At 44.7% G+C, this 21,521-nt stretch overlaps 2 protein-coding genes across 3 annotated transcripts in view; both read right to left on the bottom strand.

Annotated features, from left to right (window-relative positions):
• LOC139534796 (eukaryotic translation initiation factor 4E type 2-like) overlaps positions 1–11,143 on the bottom strand; it is a 32,161-nt gene extending 21,018 nt beyond the window's left edge. Inside the window, exon 1 of the mRNA XM_071334254.1 lies at positions 10,834–11,143. Within this exon, the coding sequence (XP_071190355.1) occupies positions 10,834–10,850 (17 nt within the window). The 5' untranslated portion in view covers positions 10,851–11,143. The remainder of the gene's footprint in view (positions 1–10,833) is intronic.
• A 6,537-nt stretch (positions 11,144–17,680) lies between these two features.
• The window catches only part of LOC139534795 (TSC22 domain family protein 4-like), a 53,127-nt gene continuing 49,286 nt past the window's right edge, over positions 17,681–21,521 (bottom strand). For both annotated transcript variants that reach the window (XM_071334253.1, XM_071334252.1), the window contains 2 exons: positions 19,547–19,598; positions 17,681–17,946 (listed from right to left, as the gene is read on the bottom strand). In XM_071334253.1, the coding sequence (XP_071190354.1) occupies positions 17,806–17,946; positions 19,547–19,598 (193 nt within the window). In that variant the 3' untranslated portion in view covers positions 17,681–17,805. The remainder of the gene's footprint in view (positions 17,947–19,546; positions 19,599–21,521) is intronic.

Below are 21,521 nucleotides of genomic sequence, written 5' to 3'. Positions count from 1 at the left end.
ACACCCCAACACTCCTGATCCTCTAAGTCATCTTTCAGACTGGGGGGGGGAGAGAATATACACACATTATACACCCCAACACTCCTGATCCTCTAAGTCATCTTTCAGACTGGGGGGGGGGGAGAATATACACACATTATACACCCCAACACTCCTGATCCTCTGGGTCGTTATCTTTCAGACTGGGGGGAGAGAATATACACACATTATACACCCCAACACTCCTGATACTCTGGGTCGTCATCTTTCAGACTGGGGGGAGAGAATATACACACATTATACACCCCAACACTCCTGATCCTCTGGGTCGTTATCTTTCAGACTGGGGGGAGAGAATATACACACATTATACACCCCAACACTCCTGATCCTCTGGGTCGTCATCTTTCAGACTGGGGGGGGGGAGAATATACACACATTATACACCCCAACACTCCTGATCCTCTGGGTCGTCATCTTTCAGACTGGGGGGAGAGAATATACACACATTATACACCCCAACACTCCTGATCCTCTAAGTCATCTTTCAGACTGGGGGGGGGGAGAATATACACACATTATACACCCCAACACTCCTGATCCTCTGGGTCGTCATCTTTCAGACTGGGGGGGGGGGAGAATATACACACATTATACACCCCAACCCTCCTGATCCTCTGGGTCGTCATCTTTCAGACTGGGGGGAGAGAATATACACACATTATACACCCCAACACTCCTGATCCTCTAAGTCATCTTTCAGACTGGGGGGGGGGAGAGAATATACACACATTATACACCCCAACCCTCCTGATCCTCTGGGTCGTCATCTTTCAGACTGGGGGGAGAGAATATACACACATTATACACCCCAACACTCCTGATCCTCTAAGTCATCTTTCAGACTGGGGGGAGAGAATATACACACATTATACACCCCAACCCTCCTGATCCTCTAAGTCATCTTTCAGACTGGGGGGGGGAGAGAATATACACACATTATACACCCCAACACTCCTGATCCTCTAAGTCATCTTTCAGACTGGGGGGAGAGAATATACACACATTATACACCCCAACACTCCTGATCCTCTAAGTCATCTTTCAGACTGGGGGGGGGGAGAATATACACACATTATACACCCCAACACTCCTGATACTCTGGGTCGTCATCTTTCAGACTGGGGGGAGAGAATATACACACATTATACACCCCAACACTCCTGATCCTCTAAGTCATCTTTCAGACTGGGGGGGGGGAGAATATACACACATTATACACCCCAACACTCCTGATCCTCTGGGTCGTCATCTTTCAGACTGGGGGGAGAGAATATACACACATTATACACCCCAACACTCCTGATCCTCTGGGTCGTTATCTTTCAGACTGGGGGGGGAGAGAATATACACACATTATACACCCCAACACTCCTGATCCTCTGGGTCGTCATCTTTCAGACTGGGGGGGGGGAGAGAATATACACACATTATACACCCCAACACTCCTGATCCTCTAAGTCATCTTTCAGACTGGGGGGAGAGAATATACACACATTATACACCCCAACACTCCTGATCCTCTAAGTCATCTTTCAGACTGGGGGGGGGGAGAATATACACACATTATACACCCCAACACTCCTGAACCTCTAAGTCATCTTTCAGACTGGGGGGGGGAGAATATACACACATTATACACCCCAACACTCCTGATCCTCTGGGTCGTCATCTTTCAGACTGGGGGGAGAGAATATACACACATTATACACCCCAACACTCCTGATCCTCTGGGTCGTCATCTTTCAGACTGGGGGGAGAGAATATACACACATTATACACCCCAACACTCCTGATCCTCTAAGTCATCTTTCAGACTGGGGGGGGGGGAGAATATACACACATTATACACCCCAACACTCCTGATCCTCTGGGTCGTTATCTTTCAGACTGGGGGGAGAGAATATACACACATTATACACCCCAACACTCCTGATACTCTGGGTCGTCATCTTTCAGACTGGGGGGAGAGAATATACACACATTATACACCCCAACACTCCTGATGCTCTGGGTCGTTATCTTTCAGACTGGGGGGAGAGAATATACACACATTATACACCCCAACACTCCTGATCCTCTGGGTCGTTATCTTTCAGACTGGGGGGAGAGAATATACACACATTATACACCCCAACACTCCTGATCCTCTGGGTCGTCATCTTTCAGACTGGGGGGGGGGGAGAATATACACACATTATACACCCCAACACTCCTGATCCTCTGGGTCGTCATCTTTCAGACTGGGGGGAGAGAATATACACACATTATACACCCCAACACTCCTGATCCTCTAAGTCATCTTTCAGACTGGGGGGGGGGGAGAATATACACACATTATACACCCCAACACTCCTGATACTCTGGGTCGTCATCTTTCAGACTGGGGGGAGAGAATATACACACATTATACACCCCAACACTCCTGATCCTCTAAGTCATCTTTCAGACTGGGGGGGGGAGAATATACACACATTATACACCCCAACACTCCTGATCCTCTGGGTCATCTTTCAGACTGGGGGGGGGGAGAATATACACACATTATACACCCCAACCCTCCTGATCCTCTGGGTCGTCATCTTTCAGACTGGGGGGAGAGAATATACACACATTATACACCCCAACACTCCTGATCCTCTAAGTCATCTTTCAGACTGGGGGGGGGAGAGAATATACACACATTATACACCCCAACCCTCCTGATCCTCTGGGTCGTCATCTTTCAGACTGGGGGGGGGGAGAATATACACACATTATACACCCCAACACTCCTGATCCTCTAAGTCATCTTTCAGACTGGGGGGAGAGAATATACACACATTATACACCCCAACCCTCCTGATCCTCTAAGTCATCTTTCAGACTGGGGGGGGGAGAGAATATACACACATTATACACCCCAACACTCCTGATCCTCTAAGTCATCTTTCAGACTGGGGGGAGAGAATATACACACATTATACACCCCAACACTCCTGATCCTCTAAGTCATCTTTCAGACTGGGGGGGGGAGAATATACACACATTATACACCCCAACACTCCTGATACTCTGGGTCGTCATCTTTCAGACTGGGGGGAGAGAATATACACACATTATACACCCCAACACTCCTGATCCTCTAAGTCATCTTTCAGACTGGGGGGGGGGAGAATATACACACATTATACACCCCAACACTCCTGATCCTCTGGGTCGTCATCTTTCAGACTGGGGGGGGAGAGAATATACACACATTATACACCCCAACACTCCTGATCCTCTGGGTCGTCATCTTTCAGACTGGGGGGGAGAGAATATACACACATTATACACCCCAACACTCCTGATCCTCTGGGTCGTCATCTTTCAGACTGGGGGGGGGGAGAGAATATACACACATTATACACCCCAACACTCCTGATCCTCTAAGTCATCTTTCAGACTGGGGGGAGAGAATATACACACATTATACACCCCAACACTCCTGATCCTCTGGGTCGTCATCTTTCAGACTGGGGGGGGGGAGAGAATATACACACATTATACACCCCAACACTCCTGATCCTCTAAGTCATCTTTCAGACTGGGGGGGGGGAGAATATACACACATTATACACCCCAACACTCCTGATCCTCTGGGTCGTCATCTTTCAGACTGGGGGGGGAGAGAATATACACACATTATACACCCCAACACTCCTGATCCTCTAGGTCGTCATCTTTCAGACTGGGGGGGGGAGAGAATATACACACATTATACACCCCAACACTCCTGATCCTCTAAGTCATCTTTCAGACTGGGGGGAGAGAATATACACACATTATACACCCCAACACTCCTGATCCTCTAAGTCATCTTTCAGACTGGGGGGGGGGAGAATATACACACATTATACACCCCAACACTCCTGATCCTCTGGGTCGTCATCTTTCAGACTGGGGGGGGAGAGAATATACACACATTATACACCCCAACACTCCTGATCCTCTGGGTCGTCATCTTTCAGACTGGGGGGGGGGAGAGAATATACACACATTATACACCCCAACACTCCTGATCCTCTAAGTCATCTTTCAGACTGGGGGGGGGGAGAATATACACACATTATACACCCCAACACTCCTGATCCTCTGGGTCGTCATCTTTCAGACTGGGGGGGGAGAGAATATACACACATTATACACCCCAACACTCCTGATCCTCTAAGTCATCTTTCAGACTGGGGGGAGAGAATATACACACATTATACACCCCAACACTCCTGATACTCTAAGTCATCTTTCAGACTGGGGGGGAGAGAATATACACACATTATACACCCCAACACTCCTGATCCTCTAAGTCATCTTTCAGACTGGGGGGGGGGAGAATATACACACATTATACACCCCAACACTCCTGATCCTCTGGGTCGTCATCTTTCAGACTGGGGGGAGAGAATATACACACATTATACACCCCAACACTCCTGATCCTCTAAGTCATCTTTCAGACTGGGGGGAGAGAATATACACACATTATACACCCCAACACTCCTGATACTCTAAGTCATCTTTCAGACTGGGGGGGGGGGAGAATATACACACATTATACACCCCAACACTCCTGATACTCTGGGTCGTCATCTTTCAGACTGGGGGGGAGAGAATATACACACATTATACACCCCAACACTCCTGATCCTCTAAGTCATCTTTCAGACTGGGGGGAGAGAATATACACACATTATACACCCCAACACTCCTGATCCTCTAAGTCATCTTTCAGACTGGGGGGGGGGAGAATATACACACATTATACACCCCAACCCTCCTGATCCTCTAAGTCATCTTTCAGACTGGGGGGAGAGAATATACACACATTATACACCCCAACACTCCTGATCCTCTAAGTCATCTTTCAGACTGGGGGGGGGGGAGAATATACACACATTATACACCCCAACACTCCTGATACTCTGGGTCGTCATCTTTCAGACTGGGGGGAGAGAATATACACACATTATACACCCCAACACTCCTGATCCTCTAAGTCATCTTTCAGACTGGGGGGGGGGGGAGAATATACACACATTATACACCCCAACACTCCTGATCCTCTGGGTCGTCATCTTTCAGACTGGGGGGGGAGAGAATATACACACATTATACACCCCAACACTCCTGATCCTCTGGGTCGTCATCTTTAATGTGTGTATGTGTACACACACGGATAGCTAGTTAGCTGGATAGAGACCTGACCTCAAACCCATCGAATACCTTTTGGATGAATTGGAACGCTGACTGCAAGCGTCCAACATCAGTGCCCATCCTCACTAATGCTCTTGTGGCTGAATGGAAGCAAGTCCCCACAGCAATGTTCCAACATCTAGTGGAAAGCCTTCCCAGAAGAGTGGAGGCTGCTATCACAGCAAAAGGGGGACCAACTCCATATTAATTCTCGTGAATGAGCAGGTGTCCACATACTGTTGGTCATGGAGTGTATGTGCACTCACACCCTTCCTATTTTATTCAGCTAAATTCAATTAATATTCTTACAATAAAATCAGAAAATAAAATTACACAGGACTTGACCATATCTAGTCTGCTAAATGAACAAGCCTACAGCCTATAGCATGGAGCATAGCCAGATAACATATAATAGGACAACTCATTCCATTTTTATAAAATACATTTTCTTCATATGTTTCTTTAGACCTGCCTAAAATAATGGATTTATTGTGGTTATATTCAATTGATTTATTAGAATGTAGATGTTCCAAAGGTGTGCATCATTGGCTTGTAAGTGTGGAGGCCTGGAGATGGTAAACGTATTTATGTTAATTAAACGGTCAGATACCGTGAGACCGGCAGTCTTTTGCAATAACCGGCTGAAAAAATGTCATGACCGCCACAGCCCTAGTTGTGGTGCTGTCGTCTGAGGAGACCATAGAGGACTTTTTCCATTTGGTTGTGGTGCTGTCGTCTGAGGAGGAGATAGGACTTTTCATTGTGTGTTGCTCCTACAAATTCTTTAGGAAACACAGTGGTAGCACAGTACTCCGGGGTAAAACTGAAAAGACTTGTTGATCAGATGGAAAGGCCACATTGCCAGTCATTTTGAAATCAAGTGACAACATCACGGAGATGCTTGGTGAAATATGGCACAGATGTGAGAGGCCACAGTCTTATTGAAAGCAGTAACAGGGCAGAGCTTTGCTAACATTCAAGTCTGCAAGAGTATGTAGTTGACAGAACAGTAGGTCAGCAAGATGAGACGAGAGGGAGTATAAAGCACTGTTTTTCAGCACTTTGGATGCCGTGCTGGGGGAAATGTCATCAAGAAGGAAATAGTCAACTGGTGGAAGCTCGGCGTGCCATGGATCCTTAGAGCCAAAACTGTTTGAATGTGAACAAGGTCAAGCTATTGCTGGATCTAACCAAAACTGAACCAGTGGAAGCAGAGTTTGTGGCTTGCACATTCTTGCAAAGTGAAATCACAATCACAGCCAGCAACAAACGGACCCCACTCAATCTTCTTCAAAGATACAGTGAGCCTTTGTCAGCAATGCCAACTGTGCTGTTGGTACTGAAACATGGATTAAAACCTCTATGGGATCGGTGTCCCTAAACCGGGACAGTTGTTGCTAACGTGCGCTAATGTGACTAGAATGACACAAGTAACATCCAACTTTGCAGGACATAAACATGTCTTCTATGGGCAGAATGCAGTTAGATTAACAAAAATTTAAGCTGTGTCCAATTTACAGTAGCTATTACTGTGAAAAAAGATCATGCGAGAGTGCGCAACAAAACACTTATCACGGCAACTGGTTTGATACATTCACCTCTGAAGGTAAATATTGTACTTACATTCAGTAATCTTACTCTGATTTGTCATCCTGAGGGTCCCAGACATATAATGTACCTCAGATTTGTTTGATAAAATCCACTTTTCTATTCAAAACATTGCGACTGGGTTCTACAGTTCAATCTTGGTTTCATCAGACCAGAGAATCTTGTTTCTAATGGTCTCTGAGTCCTTTAGTTGCCTTTTTATTTTTTTTACTCCAAGTGGGCTGCCATGTGCCTTTTACTGAAGTGGCTTCCATCTGGCCACTCTACCATAAAGGCCTGATTAGTGGAGTGCTGCAGAGATGGTTGTCCTTCTGGAAGGTTCTCCACAGAGGAACTCTGGAGCCATGTCAGTGACCATCGAGTTCTTGGGGACCTCCCTGACCAAGGCCCATTTCCCCGCTTGCTCAGTTTGGCCAGACGGCCAGCCCTTGGAAAAGTCTTTCTGGTTCCAAACTTCTTCAATTTAGGAATGATGGAGGCCACTGTGTTTTTGGGGACCTTCAATGCTGCTGAAATGTTTTTGTACTCTTTCCCAGATCTGTGCCTCGACACAATCCTGTCTCGGAACTCTACGGACAATTCCTTCGACCTCATGGCTTGGTTTTTGATCTGACCTGCACTGTCAAATGTGGGAGCTTATATAGAACGGTGTGTGCCTTCCCAAATCATTATCTACACTTACAAACAGCATAGCATTACAGCAGTATGTACCGGTATGTTAGCTACGCTGTCCTTACGAACCACATATCATTACAGCAGTATGTACCGGTATGTTAGCTAGCTACGCTATCCTTACGAACCACATATCATTACAGCAGTATGTACTGGTATGTTAGCTACGCTGTCCTTACTAACCACATATCATTACAGCAGTATGTACTGGTATGTTAGCTAGTTACGCTGTCCTTACTAACCACATATCATTACAGCAGTATGTACTGGTATGTTAGCTACGCTGTCCTTACGAACCACATATCATTACAGCAGTATGTACTGGTATGTTAGCTAGCTACACTGTCCTTACGAACCACATATCATTACAGCAGTATGTACCGGTATGTTAGCTAGCTACGCTGTCCTTACGAACCACATATCATTACAGCAGCATGTACTGGTATGTTAGGTAGCTACGCTGTCCTTACGAACCACATAGCATTACAGCAGCATGTACTGGTATGTTAGGTAGCTACGCTGTCCTTACGAACCACATATCATTACAGCAGCATGTACTGGTATGTTAGGTAGCTATGCTGTCCTTACGAACCACATATCATTACAGCAGCATGTACTGGTATGTTAGCTAGTTACCTAACGTTAGTTGGCTACTAATACATCAAACTTGCCAGGCAGTATTATTAACTATCTGCTATCTAACTAACTACCCAACATGTATTGACATTCTTAGCTAAGCGGTATAGTAGTACGTTTTAATGGACATAGCCAGAATTAACTATCTACTCACTCTTGCGCAGAATAACTGATGAATTTACGAACGCTCAACACCCATTTAATATGGCCGGTGTCAGTAAACGTCGGCAAAAAAAAGCTTAATTAAATTGTTGCCAGCAGCAGTTACAGTCACCAACGCTCTGGATAACATGAAAACAGCCTATCCAGAACTGCTAGGGCGAGTAAAATGGTCAGAGTGAGGTGTTCTCTCATTTGTGTCTGGAAGTAACTGGCCAATGTTAGCCAGTTAGCGTGAGTGCTGTTGAATGCTCAGATCAACCCTAGTCCTCGGCCAGAGCGTCCAGTGTGTGCTCTGAATGCGCCGAGAGCAAATCACTCTGAATTGACGAACGGTTAATCTGACAACGCTTTACGAACGCCCAGAGCTCACTCTGGCACTCCAGATGTAATTTACGAACACACCCAAAATCGTAAAATGTTTAGCCAGTCATTTGTTATGCTAACAAGAGGTTGCATAGCGACAGGCAAAGCTCTAGTACGCTCAACTGAAACAATATTGTTTGTTAATAACAGCTATTCCCAAACTGTGGGGGTACGCCAAATAAAAATGTGATTCCCATTTTCAAACAATCCATTTAGATTTTCCAACGTACTTTGGGTGAGGTTTTTTTCCTCGCCTGAGTAGCCTCGTTTCACTGCCAAAAATGAAACCATTTAGTGTTCAGCAAAATAACAACAAATGTCAAATACAGGAAGCCTAAATACAGGAAGTCAAATAATTAACATCCAATCACATTAACCGGTACTCTCTCGCGGGAATTCCACCAACGGTCCGTATGTAGCCAAACGCAGCTGCTGCTCATTCCGTTGGCACAAAAATGGATAAATGGTTAAAAAAAAGTAAGGCCTCGTCCATAGAGCCACACATATCAGCTCTACTTGTAGTACGTGCTACTACCAGCAGTACTACACCTGTCGACGACAAGTTGTTCTGCTTCCACGAGAACATCCAATGCTAGCATCAGTAATTCTACATGTTGCTAGCCCAGCTAGCATGGACACTAACAGTTGTGAATCTGATGCAGCCAAAGAGCTACTGCCCCCTTACCCGGGAAAGCACCGAACAGACAGGGACGTTGGACCACGGAAGAGGTGCAAATATGATGACAACTACATTGCTTTGGGGTTCACTTATATTGGGAGTAGTGCCTTTCCTCAGCCACAGTGTTATATGTGCAAAAGTACCATCTCACAACTCGATGAAACCTTCACTCTTGCGCAGACATTTAGAAACAAAACATGCCAATTTGAAAAATAAGACACAGGAGTTGAAGCGAGAATTAAGACAACTTTTGAGTAGTAAGACATGTATAAAAGCAACAAATACCATTAATAACGGGCTCGAAGCGTCTTATATGGTGAGCTACCGAGGGGCTAGGACAGGCAAGGTCCATAGTATTGTGGAGGACTTAATTCTTCCTGCTGCCGCGGATATGGCTGGGACAATGCTGGTAGAAAAGGCCAAAAAAACTACAATGCCTCCAAAACACTTTCACAGCAGGAGATGTTTTGAAACAATTACTGCGTCGCATACAAGCCAGTGAATTATGTGTTACAGATGGATGAGTCAACAGACGTGGCGGGCCTGGCACAGCTCATGGCGCATGCCCGTTACGTTTATGGGGGGTCAATTAAGGAAGACATCCTCTTCTGCAAACCATGAGTACTGGACAGCTTTGTGACATCAAATGGACTTTGGTGGTCAAGATCTGTTGGTATCTGTACTGATGGCACTACACAGTTAAATAAAAAATAAAATATGTACTGATGGCGCAAAAGCCATGAAAGGGAGACAGGAGTGTTAAAGCGCTGGCAAGCAGTTGCTCCCTACGCAACTTGGGTACACTGCAGCATCCGCCGAGAGGCTCTTGCTGCCAAGAAAATGCTTGACAGCTTGAAAGACGTTTTGGACACTACTTTGTTAAAGCAAGGTCCCTGAACTCCCGTGTATTTTCTGCATTATGCAATGATATGGGCAGCGACCATGTAACGCTTTTAGAAGTGCGCTGGTTATTTGTTTGTTTTTTATTTAATGAATCAAGTCAGTTAAGAACAAATTCTTATTTACAATCACGGCCTAAGAACAGTGGGTTGACTGCCTTGCTCGGGGGCAGAACGACAGATTTGTACCTTGTCAGCTCGGGGAATCGTTCCACCAACTTTCGGTTCCTGCCCAACGCACTAACCACTGGGCTATCTGGGTCAAATTATTGACACGTCTTTTTGATTTGAGGAGCTTAGTTTTCTTTACTGACCATCATGTCACTTGTCTGACCGCTTGCATGATGGCGAGTTTCTCACACGACTGGCCTATCTGGGTGATTGTTTTTCTCTCACCTGAACTGTGGGTAGCTGCTAGCTAACGTTAGCTAAGTGGTGACTGTGGGTGGCTGATAACTACCCATATTCACCACTTACTAAATCAACCATAGCCTCTTAATGAGTAGCTAACTACATTACAGAATGGGAACCATGGCTAGCACAGACGGGCAGACAACTTACTGTTCAAATTGGTTCATCTCAGCTTCGATCAGTCTTCTTCAGAGTAGCGAACCTCACGACAAACTGGTTTGTTACGGAGTTTAAAAGTTCCTATATAATCGCTTTAATTAGCTAGCTGGCTAATCGTTTTTATTAGCTAGCTGGCTAAGTTACCTCGCCAACTAACTTCAAAACAAGCAAGATAGCTAGCTGCGTCGCTGCACAGTTCTACGTGTGAAGGCACGCAGACGGGTCGGTGGATGGGACAAACAGAAAGAAGTCGAAGTCCTAAGCGAAACGCTTTTGAATGCCCCAGCTCCGTTCATTACTCGAATGCATTGATGGATTGTTGGTGAGATGGATGGCCTGCTTTCGTATTTTAGATAATGACTAATCAACAGCATCATGTAATACATGTTGTGGAACGGTATGTGCATACAGTATCAAGGCGGCACTACAGACCCTGGTTCGATTCCAGCCTGTATCACAACCGGCCGTGATTGGGAGCCCCATAGGGCGGCACACAATTGGCCCAGCGTTATCCGGGTTAGGGTTTGGCCGGTGTAGGCCATCATTGTAAATAAGAATTTGTTCATAGTTGACTTGCCTAGTTAAAGGTTAAATAAAAATCAGAATAACTGCAGTTGTATTACCACAAGATGGCGCTGTCTGTCAGAATAACAGCGAGGCTATTGTGACGGTTTGCAGTTTTTGGGACTTCTATATTGGTTTATTAAGCCAGGCAAGCTCAAACAATCACAGATAAAGTATTCCATTTCAAACTAAGGTCTGTCTGGTCGATCATCAATTTATATTTGTCATTTAGCAGATGCTCTTATCCTGAGCGACTACAGGAGCGATTAGGGTTAAGTGCCTTCCTCAAGGGTACAGATTTTTCACCTAGTCGGCTCGGGGATTCAAACCAGCGACCTTTCAATGTGTCTATCAAGTTTTAGAACATCTTTTAATCATGGGTTTATCTCAATGCATCTTTCCTTGATTCCTTCCATCCTCTCCTCCTTGTCAACTGTTCAAGGTCCCTTCCCTCAGACGCATGGAAAGGATGCAAGGAATTCAGATGAATTGAAAGAGCCAATGTGAGTGTGTATATAGATGTGTGGTGTGTATAGAGGTGTATAGAGTTGTGGTGTGTATAGAGGTGTATATAGATGTGTGGTGTGTATAGAGGTGTGGTGTGTATAGAGATGTGGTGTGTATAGAGGTGTATATAGATGTGTGGTGTGTATAGAGGTGTATATAGAGGTGTGGTGTGTATAGAGGTGTGGTGTGTATAGAGGTGTATATAGAGGTGTGGTGTGTATAGAGGTGTATATAGAGGTGTGGTGTGTATAGAGGTGTATATAGAGGTGTGGTGTGTATAGAGGTGTGGTGTGTATAGAGGTGTATATAGAGGTGTGGTGTGTATAGAGGTGTATATAGAGGTGTGGTGTGTATAGAGGTGTATATAGAGGTGTGGTGTGTATAGAGATGTATATAGAGGTGAGGTGTATATAGAGGTGTATATAGAGGTGAGGTGTATATAGAGGTGTGGTGTGTATAGAGGTGTATATAGAGGTGTGGTGTGTATAGAGGTGTGGTGTGTATAGAGGTGTATATAGAGGTGTGGTGTGTATAGAGGTGTGGTGTGTATAGAGATGTATATAGAGGTGTGGTGTGTATAGAGGTGTATATAGAGGTGTGGTGTGTATAGAGGTGTGGTGTGTATAGAGGTGTATATAGAGGTGTGGTGTGTATATAGGTGTATATAGAGGTGTGGTGTATATAGAGGCGTGGTGTGTATAGAGGTGGTGTGTATAGAGGTGTATATAGAGGTGTGGTGTATATAGAGGTGTGGTGTGTATAGAGGTGTATATAGAGGCGTGGTGTGTATAGAGGTGTGGTGTGTATAGAGGTGTATATAGAGGTGTGGTGTATATAGAGGTGTGGTGTGTATAGAGGTGTATATAGATGTGTGGTGTGTATAGAGGTGAGGTGTGTATAGAGATGTATATAGAGGTGAGATGTGTATAGAGGTGTGGTGTGTATAGAGGTGTATATAGATGTGTGGTGTATATAGAGGTGTGGCGTGTATAGAGGTGTACACAGATGTGTGGTGTGTATAGAGGTGTGGCGTGTATAGAGGTGTATAGAGGTGTGGTGTATAGAGGTGTATATAGAGGTGAGGTGTGTATAGAGGTGTGGTGTGTATAGAGGTGAGGTGTATATACCAGGGGTGTCAAACATACGGCCCGCGGGCCGGAACCGGCCCCCAAGGAGGTTCGATCAGGCCCGCAGGATAATTTGAAAGTGGAAAAAATGCATAAAAGACATGGAATTAATATTTTTAATTCGCTGCAATTCATGGATTATCCGCTAAGGGGCGCACTCTTTCCATCAGAGTAGAAGACAAGCCGCATCACTGAGACAGACTGAAAACAGCAGACGGTATCAATGCGCCATCTGCTGCTTGTTACGACGTTGTTAATACCTTGGTCTCTACCTCTCCGCTACACCCTCATTAGCCAAAATGTCGTTATCCAAACGGAGAAAAGTAGATAAGGAGTGTAGAATTTTCAAAGAAAAATGGACCACGTCCTATTTATTTACAGAGATGCACGGAAAACCTTCGTGCTTGGTGTGTTTGCAACAAGTTTCGGTATTGAAGGAATATAATATTCGACGCCACTACGAGACTCATCACAGCGAAAAATATGACGGCTTGCAAGGACAACTGAGAAGAGATAAGATTAACGAATTGCTGGCGGGTCTGAGGAAACAGCAGTCAACTTTCATCCAGAGCCGAGAAGTCAGTGAAGCAGCGGTAAAAGCCAGCTACCTAATTGCTAGCGAAATAGCATTAGCATCGAAGCCGTATTCCGACGGTGACTTTGTTAAACGATGCATGATGAAGGCGGCTGAACTTGTATGTGCCGAGAAGCGACAAGCTTTTGCCAATATTAGCCTGACGAGGAATACTATAGCAGAGAGGATTTCGGAACTATCGGCAGATTTAGACAGTCAATTGAAACAGAGAGTCAAGTCATTTATTGCATTTTCCGTGGCAATTGACGAGAGCACTGACATCACAGACGTGGCCCAACTGGCCATATTTATTCGAGGAGTTGATGAGACATTGACTGTTACTGAAGAGTTTCTTGAGTTGGTGCCAATGATGGACACCACAACAGCCGTGGACATTTTCGGCTCTGTCGTTGCTGCATTGGACAGAGTTGGAGTGGACTGGTCCCGCGCTGTCAGCCTGGCTACAGACGGCGCGCCATCCATGGTCGGAAAGAAAGCAGGTGTCGCGACAAAGTTCAAAGACAAAGTACAAGCCCTTAATGGAGGAGATCGTTTCTGGACATTTCACTGTATTTTGCACCAGGAGGCATTGTGTTGCAAGTCGCTGAAAATGGACCACGTCATGGAGGTGGTTGTTCGCACTGTAAATTTCATCCGGTCCAGAGGTCTGAACCATCGTCAGTTTGACAAACTTCTCAGCGACAGCAACATTACCCACAGCCTGCCATACCACACTGAAGTGAGATGGTTAAGCCGAGGCGCTGTGCTGAGGCATTTCTTTGATCTACGAGAGGAAATCGGACAGTTCATGGAGAAAAAAGGAAAACCGGTGTTGGAATTACAATCTCAGGAATGGCTACGGGACCTTGCATTCTTGGTTGATATTACTGAACACTTGAACAATCTGAACAAAATGTTGCAAGGCCGCAAAAAAGTTGTCACACAGTTTTCTGACAACATACATGCATTTAAGTTGAAGCTGACTTTGTGGGAGATGCAACTGGCAAATGGCAACCCTGCTCATTTCCCCTGTCTGAGAGATGTGTGTGTGACCAGACCTGATGCGGACATGAAACGGTACAAAGACAAAATTGCAGGACTACTGCGGGAGTTTGAGAAACGTTTTCAGGTATTTGGTGAACTTGAGACAGAATTTTCAGTTTTTCGCTCACCTTTCACAGTTAAAGCTTCTGATCTGCCGGTCGAAATTCAGCTAGAGATAATTGATTTGCAGTGTGATGCAGATTTGAAGGGCAAATTTGCCTCTGTAGGTCTGGACAGATTTTATCAGTATCTACTACCAGGGTACCCCAAATTAACAGCCCTGGCTGCTAAAATTTTGTGCATGTTTGGGACAACCTACCTTTGTGAACAAATTTTCTCAGTGATGAATATCAATAAAACAAAAATGCGTTCAAGGCTCACAAACAAGCACTTAAATGACATTCTGAAAGTGACAGCTAGTCAGGACATGACACCTGGTGTTGATGCACTTGTACAGGCCAAAAGATGCCAAGTTTCAGGAACAAATACAAGTCCAGACTAGACTAACACCTTTAAAATGCTGCCTTAGATACTGTTTGCATTGAAAGAATACAGCTCTGTGAAGATGAATCCTTACTGTGGTGATTTTAAAAAATGTGCACTTTAATGTTAGTCAGCAGCTTCAAAACAAAAGTTGTGTGATGGAATTCTACTGTTCATACAACTCCATACATTTTCAGTATGTATTGTATGTGTATGTATGTTTCATGTATGAAGTTTACAGATTTACAGGACAGGCGAACACTTTCTTCATTACACATTTAAAATCACTCTCCTTAGTTTGTAAGGTGTACGCAGGGATTACATTTAGATTTTATATGCGTATGTGTAAGTGGTTTAAAAATTCCTTTCTTTAAAAGTCTCATTTAATCTTAAAGTGCATTACTATATTTTTCAGTACCAATTAAAGTTTTGTGCCTTTGTACAATCAGTGGGATCAGTTGCAATGCATATTTGTGAATGATAAAAGTAAATTGCACATTTGTCTAAGGAAATATGAGGTGTTTCATGAAATGTTTTGTAAAAGGATAGTTCATTAAATTTCAATATTTTCCTAATGTTCTTGTGCTTCTTTACACCAAAACAAAGGAAAGACATGATATTTTGGTTATTTATAGCAGAGTATGGTATAATTTTAATGGTCCGGCCCACTTGACATCTCCCTAGGCCGTATGTGGCCCACGATGCGAAATGAGTTTGACACCCCTGGTATATACAGTGGGGAGAACAAGTATTTGATACACTGCCGATTTTGCAGGTTTTCCTACTTACAAAGCATGTAGAGGTCTGTCATTTTTATCATAGGTACACTTCAACTGTGAGAGACGGAATCTAAAACAAAAATCCAGAAAATCACATTGTATGATTTTTAAATAATTAATTTGCATTTTATTGCATGACATAAGTATTTGATCACCTACCAACCAGTAAGAATTCCGGCTCTCACAGACCTGTTAGTTTTTCTTTAAGAAGCCCTCCTGTTCTCCACTCATTACCTGTATTAACTGCACCTGTTTGAACTCGTTACCTGTATAAAAGACACCTGTCCACACACTCAATCAAACAGATTCCAACCTCTCCACAATGGCCAAGACCAGAGAGCTGTGTAAGGACATCAGGGATAAAATTGTAGACCTGCACAAGGCTGGGATGGGCTACAGGACAATAGGCAAGCAGCTTGGTGAGAAGGAAACAACTGTTGGCGCAATTATTAGAAAATGGAAGAAGTTCAAGATGACGGTCAATCACCCTCGGTCTGGGGCTCCATGCAAGATTTCACCTCGTGGGGCATCAATGATCATGAGGAAGGTGAGGGATCAGCCCAGAACTACACGGCAGGACCTGGTCAATGACCTGAAGAGAGCTGGGACCACAGTCTCAAAGAAAACCATTAGTAACACACTACGCCGTCATGGATTAAAATCCTGCAGCGCACGCAAGGTCCCCCTGCTTAAGCCAGTGCATGTCCAGGCCCGTCTGAAGTTTGCCAATGACCATCTGGATGATCCAGAGGAGGAATGGGAGAAGGTCATGTGGTCTGATGAGACAGAAATAGAGCTTTTTGGTCTAACTCCACTCGCCGTGTTTGGAGGAAGAAGAAGTATGAGTACAACCCCAAGAACACCATCCCAACCGTGAAGCATGGAGGTGGAAACATCATTCTTTGGGGATGCTTTTCTGCAAAGGGGACAGGACGACTGCACCGTATTGAGGGGAGGATGGATGGGGCCATGTATCGCGAGATCTTGGCCAACAACCTCCTTCCCTCAGTAAGAGCATTGAAGATGGGTCGTGGCTGGGTCTTCCAGCATGACAACGACACGAAGCACACAGCCATGGCAACTAAGGAGTGGCTCCGTAAGAAGCATCTCAAGGTCCTGGAGTGGCCTAGCCAGTCTCCAGACCTGAACCCAATAGAAAATCTTTGGAGGGAGCTGAAAGTCCGTATTGCCCAGCGACAGCCCCGAAACCTGAAGGATCTGGAGAAGGTCTGTAGGGAGGAGTGGGCCAAAATCCCTGCTGCAGTGTGTGCAAACCTAGTCAAGAACTACAGGAAACGTATGATCTCTGTAATTGCAAACAAAGGTTTCTGTACCAAATATTAAGTTCTGCTTTTCTGATGTATCAAATACTTATGTCATGCAATAAAATGCAAATTAATTACTTAAAAATCATACAATGTGATTTTCTGGATTTTTGTTTTAGATTCCGTCTCTCATAGTTGAAGTGTACCTATGATAAAAATGACAGACCTCTACATGCTTTGTAAGTAGGAAAACCTGCAAAATCGGCAGTGTATCAAATACTTGTTCTCCCCACTGTAGATGTGTGGTGTGTATAGAGGTGTGGTGTGTATATAGAGGTGGTGTATATAGAGGTTTATATAGTGGTAGAGGTACTGATCCCTGACTGTTTGATCCTTCCCATCCTCTTAGCGCTCCAATCCACATTCCGACCCGGCTCTGCCGGTTACCCCCGACAACACTGTGTGTGTGTGTGAGCTCTAGGTAGCCAGGTACTCTTTAGTCACAGTTATTTATTATAGTTTTCTGCAGTTTGACAGATTCACTGATCAGTAATGTTACAGGTATTACTAATTTAAACAACGGGGTGATCATTACAGGAGTGTAACATTTTGTGGCTGTGTCAGTCTCTGTCTCTCAGAGTTCTCAGGATATAGTTCTCTCTCTCCAGCTGGGCGTTCCTCTCGGATAGGTCTCTAATCTGTTCCCATAGCAACTCCACTTCCTCTCTGACCGCCAGCATCAGGTGGGTCTTTACAAGGTCCTGAAATATAGAAAATAATCTACACTGAGTACACAAAACACTAAGAACACCTTCCTAATATTGAGTTCCACCCCCTTTTGCCCTCAGAACAGCCTCAATTTGTCTGGGTGTAACCGATGTGAAATGGGTGCGCGCTAATAGCGTTTCAATCAGTGACGTCACTCGCTCTGAGACCTTGAAGTAGTTGTTCCCCTTGCTCTGCAAGGGCCGCGGCTTTTGTGGAGCGATGGGTAACGATGCTTCGTGGGAGGCAGTTGTAGATGTGTGCAGAGGGTCCCTGGTTCGAGCCCAGGTAGGGGCGAGGAGAGGAACGGAAGCTATACTGTTACATTGGCTGTACAAGGTGTCAAAAGCGTTCCACAGGGATGCTGGCCCATGTTGACTCCAAGGCTTCCCACAGTTGTCAAGTTGGCTGCCTGTCCTTTGGGTGGTGGACCATTTTTGATACACACGGGAAACTGTTGCAGTTCTTGCCACATACCGGTGCACCTGGCACCTCCTACCATACCCCATTCAAAGGCACTTTAATGTTTTGTCTTGTCCATTCACCCTCTGAATGGCACACATAAATCCTTATTTAACCCGTCTCCTCCCTTCATCTATACTGATTGAAGTGGATTTAACAAGTGACATCAATAAGGGATAATAGCTTTCACCTGGTCAGTCTCTTGGAAAGAGCAGGTGTTCTTAATGTTTTGTCCACTCATCGTATAAGTCAGTTAAGAACAAATTCTTATTTTCAATGACGGCCTACATTGTCCAAACCGGGACGACGCTGGGCCATTTTACAATGACGGCCTACACCGGCCAAACCCGGACAACGCTGGGCCAATTGTGTGCCGCCCTATGGGACTCCCAATCACGGCCGGTTGTGATACAGCTTGGATTCGAACCAGGGTGTCTGTAGTGACGCCTCAAGCACTGAGATGTAGTGCCTTAGACCACTCGGGAGTGTATCACAACACATGATATCAGAATAAGGTTATTACCCAACATACCTGTATATGTCTATGCCGTTATGACATTGCTCGTCCAAATATTTATATATTCTTAATTCCATTCTTTTAGATTTGTGTGTTTAGTTGTGAAATTGTTAGATATTACTATTTAGATATTACTGCACTGTTGGAGCTAGAAACACAAGCATTTCGCTACACCAGCAATAACATCTGCTAAACACGTGTATATGACAAATAAAATTTGATTTATATCACAATACATGAAGTCAGAATAAGGTAAAAACCTCTCTGGGATAGGGTCTAGTTTCCTGAATTTCTGCCTGACTGACGTGCCCAAAGTAAACTGCCTGTTACTCAGGCCCAAAAGCCAGGATATGCATATAATTGGTAGCATTGGATAGAAAACACTTTGACGTTTCTAAAACTGTTAAAATAATGTCTGAGACTATAACAGAATTGATATGGCAGGCGAAAATCCGACCAGAATTATTTATTTTTTTGAACTCCCAGGCTCTTATGGAAACCTATCGTTTCTATGTACATCCGTCTCCCAGATTGCAGTTCCTATGGCTTCCACTAGATGCCAACAGTCTTTATTCAAGGTTTCAGGCTTTCATTTTTGAAAAACACAAGAGACCTACCATGGCTTGCTCTATCTTGTTGTCGATTGCGATCATGCTGCTGCTCGACCCACTGCAAAGACGAGAAAATAAACAGGTTTTGAATAGTGTGTGTGTGTGTCTAGATTCAGTGTAAAGTGGTGGCACATGGTTCACATCAGAGTATGGAGTTGAGTGGTCGGAAATCCGCTCCACTAAAAACCGAACCGCTCCTCACTCACAGAAAAAATAAATAAAAATACCACTCATTCATTAAAACACCATTTAACCAACACCCATCTATTTTTGTGGCAACCTGGACCTACCATTTGATTTTGAAGTATCGAAACCAAACCATTTGATTTGAATGAAAAATATTTTCATAAATATAAAAAAGGTGACTGTAAGAAGCACTCATTATTTGAAATAGGCTACATGTCATACTAAACAGCATATAAACACTCTACATAGGCTACATGTCCTACTAAACAGCATATAAACACTCTACATTAGTCAGGAACCAGACAGGGAGCCTAAGAAGGAACGAACATGTATTATTTTGGCTATAGTATTAGCCTATTATCTCAGTGATTTCAAGGCTATAGCCTACAAACAAATACATTATGGAGCATTTGAGAGTGCGAGACACTAGGCTGGCAGGAACATAAAGCACTCAGCACCTAAACATTTAGTTGTATTAAATCATTATACTCAATAAATTGTTACTTAGAATGAAATACAAATTAAATGAAAAAATGTGTTATTAGGCCCAGTGGCTTTGAATTAATTTGAGTTTTTTTAGGCAATATAACACTATCAAAATGCCAGGACTATTGTGGCACAAAATAATGAAAAGGTCTGACTGCTCAGATGCTTTGGGAAAATGGTCACAACGGGGGACCAGCGTGCGTCTCCATCAGCTAGGACTTGACATTGGTTCATCAAATCTTCCCATTTCTGCCAGTTTTTGCTCAATTTCATGATTTCTCAAACAGCTGCAACTGTATATGCATTCACACATCAAGGTCTTCTGTTGAGTTGGGCTCAGGATGGAACAACTGTTGAACATCAAGAGTGTATGGTTGTTTGTGGGGGAAAGAGGTTGAGTGTGCATGAGTATAAGTATCCCACATATGTTGCTATGCGGGTAATAATGTTTGGGACAATACACAATGAATCACTAATTGTTTGCTAAAATAATTGTAATTTTTGTAATGGCAATCCTGGTTAGGGCTGACACTCCTGGTTAGGGGCTGACACTCCTGGTTAGGGGCTGACACTCCTGGTTAGGGGCTGACACTCCTGGTTAGGGGCTGACACTCCTGGTTAGGGGCTGACACTCCTGGTTAGGGGCTGACACTCCTGGTTAGGGGCTGACACTCCTGGTTAGGGGCTAACACGCCTGGTTAGGGGCTAACACGCCTGGTTAGGGGCTGACACGCCTGGTTAGGGGCTGACACTCCTGGTTAGGGGCTAACACTCCTGGTTAGGGGCTAACACTCCTGGTTAGGGGCTAACACTCCTGGTTAGGGGCTAACACTCCTGGTTAGGGGCTAACACTCCTGGTTAGGGGCTAACACTCCTGGTTAGGGGCTAACACTCCTGGTTAGGGGCTAACACTCCTGGTTAGGGGCTAACACTCCCGGTTAGGGCTAACACTCCCGGTTAGGGCTAACACTCCTGGTTAGGGGCTAACACTCCTGGTTAGGGGCTAACACTCCTGGTTAGGGGCTAACACTCCTGGTTAGGGGCTAACACTCCTGGTTAGGGGCTAACACTCCTGGTTAGGGGCTAACACTCCTGGTTAGGGGCTAACACTCCTGGTTAGGGGCTAACACTCCTGGTTAGGGGGCAACACTCCTGGTTAGGGGCAACACTCCTGGTTAGGGGCAACACTCCTGGTTAGGGGCAACACTCCTGGTTAGGGGCAACACTCCTGGTTAGGGGCAACACTCCTGGTTAGGGGCAACACTCCTGGTTAGGGGCAACACTCCTGGTTAGGGGCAACACTCCTTTG

The sequence above is a fragment of the Salvelinus alpinus genome, chromosome 11 (assembly GCF_045679555.1).
Source record: "Salvelinus alpinus chromosome 11, SLU_Salpinus.1, whole genome shotgun sequence".
NCBI lineage: Eukaryota > Metazoa > Chordata > Actinopteri > Salmoniformes > Salmonidae > Salvelinus > Salvelinus alpinus.
This window is presented reverse-complemented; position numbering and strand designations above follow the sequence as displayed.